The 10,407-nt window shown below is 50.9% G+C and overlaps 1 protein-coding gene across 1 annotated transcript; it reads left to right on the plus strand.

The window, feature by feature from the left end:
* The first annotated feature begins 3,766 nt into the window (after positions 1 to 3,766).
* On the plus strand, positions 3,767 to 9,848 carry LOC137141001 (C-type lectin domain family 2 member D-like). The gene is made up of 5 exons (XM_067529782.1): positions 3,767 to 4,061; positions 5,760 to 5,867; positions 7,706 to 7,893; positions 8,914 to 9,017; positions 9,716 to 9,848. The coding sequence occupies exons 1-5, from the start codon at positions 3,767 to 3,769 to the stop codon at positions 9,846 to 9,848; spliced, it is 828 nt and encodes a 275-aa protein (XP_067385883.1).
* The last annotated feature ends 559 nt before the right edge of the window (positions 9,849 to 10,407 follow it).

Raw genomic sequence — 10,407 nt, forward strand, 5'->3', positions numbered from 1 at the left:
ACCGATCCCTGCTAGCAGCACCAGCCCAAACACCAACGCAGCACGTCTTGCAGCCTTTGGCAACAGCTATTCAGGAGCTGGGTGCTGAAGGGAGGAGCCACTGATTTGCCCCCCAATCTCTGCCCATTGTTTGGTGGCTGTCATGGTCGAAAAAAATTTGCTGGTGGCCGCATTTGAGAAATGCTGATCTAGATAATTCTTAATTCTGCCTCAGTGCATGGGACTGACCTAGACCTGTCGAGGTCCGTTCCAGTCCTACATTTCTGATTGCTTTCTGAATGACCCCTGGGATTCCAATGTTATCACAGGTGTGGCTGCTCTGATGGATGTTACAAACCACTTTATGTTGGAGCTCCCCTGTTCTCAGATGCTCCTGAGTTGTAGGTCCAGAGTTTGTAGGGAGCAAGGTCCAGAACCTCAAAGCATATGTAGGCAGGTGGGTGGGCAGGCAGGGATGCATTCATACTGCCCTAACTGAGGGGCACAGAGTCCCAGCTACGTGGCAGGTCTTAACCTGGTATGGTTGGAACTGTGTGGGATTCATCAGGGCCCAATTAAGGCATAAACGTTGTGGACCCTGGCTAGGGCTCTGGCTCCTGGAGTCATGTGACTACCTCAGACTCAGTGTTTGTATTTCTTAAAGTTTCGAGTCCTTGAGAAGAGAAGATTGGAACAGTGATCTGTGTAAGTGACAAACATTTGTCTGAGTCTGCAGAGAGATTGGGGCAATCACTCTGAGAATAGGGAAGCTGACCCATGCATCTGTGGTGTTAACCCCAAGACCAAGACCAAGGGAGGGCAACAAGCTGTATTATATCTGTCTCTCCAGACAAGAGGACCCATAATGAGCTGGCTCTCAAATAGTGAAGCAGCCAAGAATCAGCTTGAAGCCTGGGAGGGACAGATCAGCCAAATGTGGGCAGACATCCCAGAACAGAAGCTGGGAGGAACCATCTGAGGATGACAAATTGCTGCAAACTGTTTCACCTAAATGGGATTTGAATAGGGAAGGTAATCTTTACATGGACGCCCTCTGCCTGGTTCCACCCCTGCTGTGTCTGTCACCGGCAGTGATCCCTACCCTCCCACATACAGGAGATAAAATAACTGACGTATAATGAATAAACATGACAATATGTTAATAAACAAACAAGCTTGTTGGTTAATCTAATACAAAGGCATAAAGCCAGGACCTCAAATTAAAACCAAGGTGGGTAATTAACAATAAAACCTATCACTAAATATGGTAGATCTCCAGCCTCCACGAGGCAAGAAATGGCCGAAGAACACCACACTGAACCAGGATCAGGATGACAGGCCAGTGACACGGGATACCAGAAACAGTGGGACAGGAATAGCAAAGACACAGGATACCAGGAACACAGCAGGTAAATTCTTCTCTTCTTCTAGTGAGCAGGGTGAGACGACAAGAACAGCACCAGCAGGTACGATTACCACTAGGGCAGTAGCACCCGAGTGCTGCCAGCTCAGTCCTTAAATACCCCAGTTGTTGCTGGGCAGATCTAGATCATGTGACCTTTTCCTGCTCCCAACTCTTCTTGTCTCTGCCCAGAAACGGTGCCAAATTGGGGGGGAAGAAGGGGACACAAAATGGAGGACAAACAACTGTTATTCACATAACAAATATCACAGGATCTTTTTCAGGGGATAAGGCAACAAGCCATGTTTATTGTGAATACAGAAATTCGGTAAATAGTATCAATAAAAAGAAAAGTATCAACACTGTAACAACATCAATATTGTTCTTTACTTTAGTGAAATAGTATCAATAATGTAAACACTAGGAAAACAATATCAACATTGTATCAATACTACAATTACAGAGATTCTTGTTAATAAAATATACTTTGTTGACATGTTTCAACTGGTACTTTCATTCACACTCACACACACACACACACTGACAGGCACACACAGACAGGGAGACAGATGAACATACATAGGGGTCTCACAGAGCTGGGCCATAGGCACTTGCTCGTTTGACTTAAAATAGAAATGTAGAAACTCAGCAGCTGAACAGCGATTCATTTACGTCCCTACCTGGGTCTCTCACATTAGAAACAGGAACTGGCAGTTTTGGGTTTTTGAGATGTTGAACATTTTGCGCTGCACCCGAAGCCGGCGGGCGCAGAAGCAGCGGCTGGAAAAGCAGCAAAGCAGCGACCGGGGCCGCGACCAAACCCGAATCCCGGGACTCGCGCGGGAACTGTCCGGCTCGCGGGCAAAACCTGCCCGAGTCCACCTGGGCTCCGCAGCTCGGAACTAGGCAGCGCCACGTGCAACTGAGTCGGGACTCGCGTGAGTGACAGACGGGGTTCTATGGTCCCGCCGCAGCTCGGAACTTCCCGCGGCTCGGCTGGTCTTGTTCTTTTCCTGGACGGCGGGGTGTGTCCGGCAGACTCCACCTAATGGGATGGGAGCGGGGGCCTGGGACGCTGCCCCCCACCCCCGCTGGAAGGAGCCCGACCCCGAACCCAGCGTCGGCTCTAGCCCCTTGGGTTTCCCTCTTACGGCTCCTCGTCCCCTTCGCGGCAGAGGCCCCCTCTCTGCTCTCCGCTCCCCCACGCACAGCAGAGCTGCCTTTGCTGCCCCTGGGGGGCCTCCCTCTCCATTGCCCCCCGTCACTGGCAGGGGGCGGGGCAGACTGTCCCTTTCATTGCCCCCCAGTTACTGCCCGCAGAGCAGCTGGGGCTGAGAGTTTAATCGGGCTGCGGGGCAGAGGCTTGTCCAGGGTTGATGTCGATCCACTTTTCCACTTGTACTTCAGTTATGTGCTGAAGAAAAGGGGTTTCTCACTGGTAACCGTTAACCCAGGTCGCTCTGTGACTGACCAGAGCCTTCACACTGGATCTGGTGCATCTCTTCCTGGCTAGGCTGGTAATGTCACACTGTGACTAGAGACATCTATTGATGCAATAAAAGCTTAATATTTACTGATTCGTATTCATTGCACATGATAGAATTTAGTGTGTTAGGAGAGGAGGAGATCTTGCTCATTTACTAGATAATTAACTTTTTGCTGGTGACGTGTGTCAAGTTGCATTAGGATGGTAACTGGACTATAAATAAACACAAAGCTCACATGACATTTATTTGTATTAAACAAACGTGCATCCACTAGCATAGCCCCTGGGTCCCTCAGAGGATCAAGCCCTTTATACAGTACATGGCCTATTGTGCCTTATGTATAAAGCTTGACATGAAAAGTGAGAAGTTTTTCACTTGATTTTTTTTCTTTTATATAGGAAAGCTGCCTTTATCTCAAAGTGTTTTATATGGGCTCATGGATTCAACATATTGAGTTTCTATTTAAATCTTTTAATAGATTATAATAAGCTTAGCCCTTAACATATTATGTATTAAATTCAGACTTCATTTTAAACAGGTTTATTTGTTTGTTTGTTTGTTTTTTCCTTTTTAAAAATTATGTAAAGAATTGTTTTTTTCTGATGGTGAACAGAACCATTGAGGGCACCTGGCAGTCGGGCTGGGACATCTGGCACAGCTTGGAACCCACCCTGTAGGCTCTGAGGACTCGTCTTCACATATATCTGCATCTACTTAGTGGAGTGAAACTGGTGCAAGTGTGTATGTGGACACTCCTATTTCAGTTTATCTTCAAACTCTTCCTAAAAGACTTAAGCTGAATCAAATCAGCCTGGTTCAAACACTTGCACCGGTTAACTTCAGACAGTAAACTAAATCAGTGCAGATCTGAATATAGACAAGCCCTGAATCAGATGTCATGGCCCCTGAGATGGAGCTGATTGGAGTCCAGCATGTGTTCCAGGCTTGTGGTGTGAGAGGAGAGATGGAAAAAGGAGGGTGTCCCACTGATGTGGAACAGCAGCTAAAGGAGGCCCTTAACCAGTGTGAACCTGTGGAGAAAAGATGGGAGCCAGGCGATGGAAAGAGGCTGGGCAGAGTCACTGAGGCATGTCCAGAAGGGGACACGCTTTCAGCGGTGTCTGAAACTGTTCAAACTACCACGTGTGGGTGCAGCAGGAAACTGAGTGTGCCAGTGAGCTCCTATGGAACAGGTACCCAGCTTGTCTCTGCTGCTTCTACATCGTGTGCCTGCATTTGGCCAAAGGTCTTGCAGTGGGCAGAGGTTGCTACCCCGCTGAAATCCTGGTCCCCTCTCCCTCTGGTCCACATCACTTTTGTTCTCTGTGAAAAGTGAGAGGTGCACACCTGAACCATTGTATGGAAGCAAGACCCTGCGTGTGCATGAAAATGAACCCAAGTCTGGGGGTGGCAGGTAACACCATCTGCTCCTGCATTTCTGCTGGTGCAGCTGCTTTGCCTGTGATATGTGGCCCAGAGCTCTGGGGAAAGCTCTTCCTAAAGCTACTGTGCAGAAAGAGGGAGATGGGGATGTTGAGATCTCCAAATCTCACACATGCTGGAGCTGGAAGCTTCATCTCCCAAGGGGTCGGCCAGGGATCATTCCCCTGAGTACCCCTTTGTTGGTGTGTCACTGTCACTGATGGAAAATCCCCTCTCTGTCCTGAGAATCAAGATTTCAAAGGAAACTTTCTTCAGACACAGAGAGTCAATGGTTGCAGGGAGTCTGAGAGATCGGACCCTTGTGTGAACTCTGGGCCAGGAGCAGAGAGGCCAGTCCTTAGTCCGGGGGACCTGGGGCTTGCTTCTGACTCTCAGCATAGAGGTTTCTGTATGTGGGGCAGGAAGAAGATAGAAAGATCTTCCTGTTGTACATCTAATGCCTTTGCTATTCTCCCCTTATGTAACTGCACTTAGATCTAGAGAAGAAGCCTTAGAAAACTCAGTGGGTCTGTTCCAGGATGGCTCCCCCCAAGGTCTCCCAGTGACTCCTCTGTTAAATGCTGTGAACCTGATGATAATGTAGCTGCAAATAGAAAAACTGAACCTTGTGTTTCTCAGATGGTCAGAGGCTGCAGTCTGTGCTGGGGATGTCTTCAGGCAGCTATGACACCAGGTGGATTTTGCATGAGCTAAAGGGAGAGGCAGGGGGTGAGTGGCCCAACCTCTGACTGGTCTTTGACTGCCTGACATAATCCAGGAGGTTGGGTGCAGCTGGAGTAGGCAGGGACAAGGAAATCAGGTCGATATAACAGACTACTTCACTCAAGGGTGTGAAAAATCCACAGCTTTGAAAGATTCAGTTTAAACCAATCTAACCCATAGTGTAGAGAGGACTAGGCTGCCAGAAGAATTCTCCCTTCAACCTCACTATCGCCTCTGTGGGAGGTGGAATAGCTACTCAGAAAGAAGCTCCCCTCTCTGGCCTAGGTAGTGTCATCACTGAAATGGTACAGCAGCAGGTGCAGCATTGAGTGTGTGGGGAAAGTCTGATTATTTTTTCAATCTGCTTCTTCCCAGTTGAGGCCAGAAAAAAGGTTAGTGAGTGACACATTCCCAGAACTTCTCTCCTCTGGTCAACTGTGAGCCGGGGTAGCAGATCTGAGTGTCTATGCAGGAGCAGTGGGAGAAATTCAACAGTCAAGTGGTATCTTTTAGTCCTAGGAGCCATTTAACTATGTGCTGATTGGGAGAGTTGGGGGTGATTTGGGACTGGGCGAGTTTATTATTGTGTTTAGCCCTTGGACTGGGGGCTGTAGTTACTGTCTGTACACAGATAGGGGAGGGACGCACTCTGAGAGTCACAATAGAGACTTGCTGGACCAACACTCAGGCACTGATCCTGTTAATGTGTTTGCTCTCCAGAAGCTCTCAGACTTTGTCTCTTTCAGGCTCTGGGTCTAACGTCAAGCTCAGGAAATGTGCTTCCTGGCAAGTCCTTGTGCCAGTTACAGTCCTAGTTCTGATCATCATCACTACCCTAGCAGCATTTCTAGCAGGTAAGTGCCTGGCCCACCCAGTCTCTGCTCCCCTGTTTCTGGGGAGGCAGGGAAGTGACTAACCAGTGAATCCAGTGGGTCTAAAATGGTTTGTCCTGACTTAGCTGTTAGACATAATAACTCTGCCTCTGAGCATTAACCTACTGCACTGGCTCTTCAGATGTGTCCTTAGTGTTAGACCCAGGGTTAAATTTCAGAGACAGTGGTGTTTTGAGGGTCTCCGGCACCTGGGGGACAAGCTCACATTTGCACCTTCCCCCCGCCTCACGTCCCTCTTTGCGTAAGGCAGGAGGGGTCTCAGCGCCTCCCCCAGGTACCCCAGGGAGGGGGGTTTGTACCTGCGGAGGGGCATGAGGTGCGCGGTGGGGCAGACTCAAATGCAGGCTTGGCTCCGACACCCCCCGATCCCAGCACTTACCTAGCACACACCACCCGCCTACCCCCTGCAGGCCTGCACCTCAGTGCCAACTCGGATGGGGGCAGTGGGCCGGCCCTTCACAACTTGTGTGGGAGGAGGCGTTGGGGTGCCCCTCAGAGCCTCATGCATCTCCAGCCATCCATCTGTTGTGAAGGGTCGGCCAGGCGTGACCCCCCTCCTGCAGTTTGGCCCGTCATGACGGGTGGTGGGTGAGTGGGGTTTTCAGAAGGAGGTAGCCAGAGTCGAGGGGCATGTCATGAAGGTTGCGGGCTGCGGGGCTGGAGCGGTGGGTAGCTGCGCTCCGGGCTGGTCTTTCACAGTGGGCGGGGGTCATCAGAGCCTCCTGTGTGTCCTAAAGGGCCAACCTGCCACCCCACCGCAAGCCAGCATCCGGGGGCCTGCCCCCCCACGCTGCTCTTCAGGGAGAATTTACAAGGAATTTGCATAACCCCGTCCCTGCCACTGCACTGGGGGAAGAAGGCGGGGGTGGAGCTTTCAAAAGGAGGTTACCAGAGTCGAGTTCCCCCTGAATCTCCCTGTGAGTTGGGACAGACTCACTTGCTGAAGGCTGTTGGGGCAGGTCCCAGCTGAACCGTCTCTTTAAAGGCTGACTTGGGCACTGAACCTTTTTAACTCACCTCTTAAACTCACAGACGGTTCCCATTTCTGAGCATCTGGTGCCACCTAGTGGCTATTCATGTCTCTGCAAACAGCACTTTGTAAAACTAATTCACATGGCTCCTAATACTCTGCACAGGCTTCTTTTAAGCACAGGATAACATTCGCTGAGCTGTGCTAGTCCCTCCCACCCAGGGCTGGGAACATCGCTTGAATTCTCACGGGTACAGACTCCTACACTGAGCAAATCTCTGCTGGGCTGGCTCTAGCATCAGATTCTCTGGGAGCCTGTCCCTTGCACAGATTAGTGCTGTTGGGGTTTGTTCTCTAATGTGAGTCCAATCCCATCTTCATCCCAACATACAGCTCTAAAGCACAGAGCCTGGCTGGGGAGCCAGCTGGCTGTGTTAGCAGGATATCCCTGGGTTAGCTGACCCAACGTCCCACACAATCTTCATTTTTATTTGGTTTGAATATTCGTCTGTGTCAGCCACTGGGTAATACTCCCCCTACCTTCCTGCTCCACGCCTTCATGGTTCATCTGGTGTTATCACACCCTGGTCTTGGTTGTTTGTTAGCTGCAATTTCAGTTAATTGGACCACTAAAACTAAGCCATTAAGGAGGAGGGGGTCAGTTGCCCATCTTGTTTCAAATGGCCTATTTCCTCACTCAGCACAGCTGCCAGGGGTGTAAGGAGCCAGCTGCCTGGGTCTGAGGGAGTCTCTCCCCTCATTTGCTCAGATACAGAATCAGGCTGGTTGGACACAGTTTCTGACCCTGTATTACTTACGTGATTTTCAGTGGAAAAATCCAAACCACCTCTGGCTGCTCGGGCATCCCTTGCTGGGCCCTGCTGCCCCGAGGGCTGGATCGGATACCGAGGGAAATGCTATTATTTCTCAGAGACTGAAGGGAACTGGACCTACAGCCAGAGCCAGTGCTCTTCACTCAGCGCCTCCCTGGCTGGGATTGACAGTGAGCAGGAAAAGGTGAGTGAGCGGCAGATGCTTTATCCCAGCAGATGGGGCTTGGCAGGGCTGGAATCAGGCTGGGCTCAGCCCCGGGTCCCAGAAATTGCCCTGTTGCCTCTTATGCTGGGAAACCTGAGAGTGTTTCTGGCAGCCGAATCCCAGCCCTGGCTAGAGCTGGGCTCACAGTCAGGGGTCACAGGGATCCCTCACTCCCAGCCCACCCTCCTCTTCCCCAGAACCCTTGGTGGGAGGATCCGTCTCTGTAGGACTGGGCTGGTCCTGGCCACTGGCTGTCTGTCGAGAACCTGCCTCCCCAGCTCACCACAGACAGTGACTCCATGGGGGGGGCTCCTTGTCCCGGGGAAGCACTAAGGCTCCTGGGCTCTGCTGGGAGTGAGCTCAGCCCTTCCTCAGAGCAGATCCTGCCTGTTAGTCTGAGCGGGGGACGTTATGTGCAAAGTGCTGGGAAGGAGCCTGGCAGGTGCCAGCAATGCCAGAGTTGCCCAGACTGGAGAAGGGCAGGGGCAGGTCTGTCCATGTAAACACGGATGTGGGGATGGAGATAGAGGGGGCTGAAGATGGCCACTGAGCAGCCCCCAGCTCCTGCACGTGTCCCCAGGCTCCCAGCTGAGCAGGTCCCAGTCTGATGAGGCTTCCACCAAACTGGGATTCTCGGCCAGCGATTGGCTCACTGGCCGAGGTTGCTGTCACAGGGCGGAGCTGCCAGCTGCTGTCCTGATGGCCCTTCGCTGGCCAGCTCTGACCCCTTCCAAACCTAGAAGGGGCTGGTGGAGGGAAGAACTGTTGGTCTAGCAGAATCCTGTCTTGTGACTCACAGCTGGATTATTAGATTGACTTGTTCTCAGCCTCCCTGGGGCCCGGGCTGAGCTGGTGTTGTCGGACCTGGTGCTCTCAGCTGGCAAACTACGGGTGGCCCATCCAAACCTGAACTTCTGAGCAGTGGCCACGTAGAGCCACAGGGCAGGTGAGCACCACAGCCAGGGGCCTAAATATAGTCAGGTTTGTCTTATTTTGCAGGATTTCCTGCTGCGCTATAAGGACTTTTTTGACCGTTGGATCGGCCTCCAGAGGGAGCCGGGCCAGCCCTGGAGATGGCCCAACGGCACCGAATTCGACCTCTGGTGAGTCCCTTTCCCTGTAGTAACGTTGTCAGTGTTAGCTCACAGGTGTCACTGTGCTGCCAGTGGAAAAAGAATTTATCTAACCAAGTTTGAAGGGGTTGGGGGTGTTTTTGTGTGTGTTTTCTTATTGGTATTTGGTTTTCATAGATTAAAACCGATATTCCACCAGCATTTGAGATCCCAGTGCAGTGTTGTCTCATTTCACTATTAAGAGTCTGTCCTGATGGCTTGTAGGGTCTAAAACCGGCTCACAACACTCTGACAGTCCCGGAGCTGCCTGGGGAGGATTGTATCAAACTCTTTTCCATGGGGAGCTGCAGCTGTTTGCTGCCATGTGAGAGAGGCCTGTGGAATCTCTCCCCTTTGGGCCAAATGGGACTGGAGAGAAATCTGGGTCTAGGTGAGAGCATCAGGCAAAGCTGAGTGGCAGGCAAGTCATGCCAAATATCTACCCAGCATAAAGAGATCACTGGAAGTCCCAGCTGTTGTTCTTCAGCCCCCAGCCCCTGCTCCCTCTCCCTGCCCTGCAGTACCTGCTATCTTCCTACACTCTTACTTTCTCCTTTTGCCAAGGAGGAGTCTGAATTGGGACAGATGTCCCTGCTTGCAGCTCCTCCCTTTGCTGACCTGCCTGTGTGTGTAAGTGATGGGGAATGCCCAGCACTCCCTGACTCCAGCCCCTGCTGTCTGTGTTGCAGGTTTCCAATAAGAGGAGGAGGCGACTGTGCATATCTGACTGGTGAGAACTGGGTCAGCAGCTCGAAGTGTGGCACAAAGAGACTCTGGATCTGCAGCAAACCTGATGCCCTTACAGTGAGAGAAGGGACGTGACATGGAATCACAAGTTTGAGACTTGTGTGGACTCTGAAGTTCACAGGCCTTTCTGTGAGTGTCCCTCTGCAGTGCTTAGCTCCTGTTCCCCTGCACACTCACAGAACACTCAGATTTGCTATTCCCAAAGGAATTGTACACACGAGCTTAGAAGGTTCAACGTGGGGTCACCCCCCTGGTTAACGCACAGCACCTCGGTAAACTTATCCTTGTTTGCACTATAAATATATTATCAATGAACAAAAATTCAAGTGAGAGAGAGAGGGAGTGTGACACTCTGTGCCTCAAAGCTGCCCCCTGCATCCCCATATTCAGCAGTGTCCTAGAATTCTTTGATACAAAATGTGTCTGGAGGTTTCAATTTGAAAGTCTTGTTCTGTTGAACATTAACATCCTGTTGGATTGTATGTATGATCTTTGTACGTGAAGTGATGAAGTGGTGCTGTGCATATTACTAAAATATGTGGTGAGGTGGGAAACCCTCAAAGCCAGCCTGTCAGGTGTAACAATGGTGTGAATGGCCAGACAGCATTAATGGCTCACTGACACCCAACAAGGA

This window comes from Emydura macquarii, unplaced genomic scaffold (genome assembly GCF_026122565.2).
Source record: "Emydura macquarii macquarii isolate MOO-44397 ecotype Brisbane River unplaced genomic scaffold, CSIRO-AGI_Emac_v2 contig_321, whole genome shotgun sequence".
Classification (NCBI taxonomy): Eukaryota; Metazoa; Chordata; order Testudines; family Chelidae; genus Emydura; species Emydura macquarii.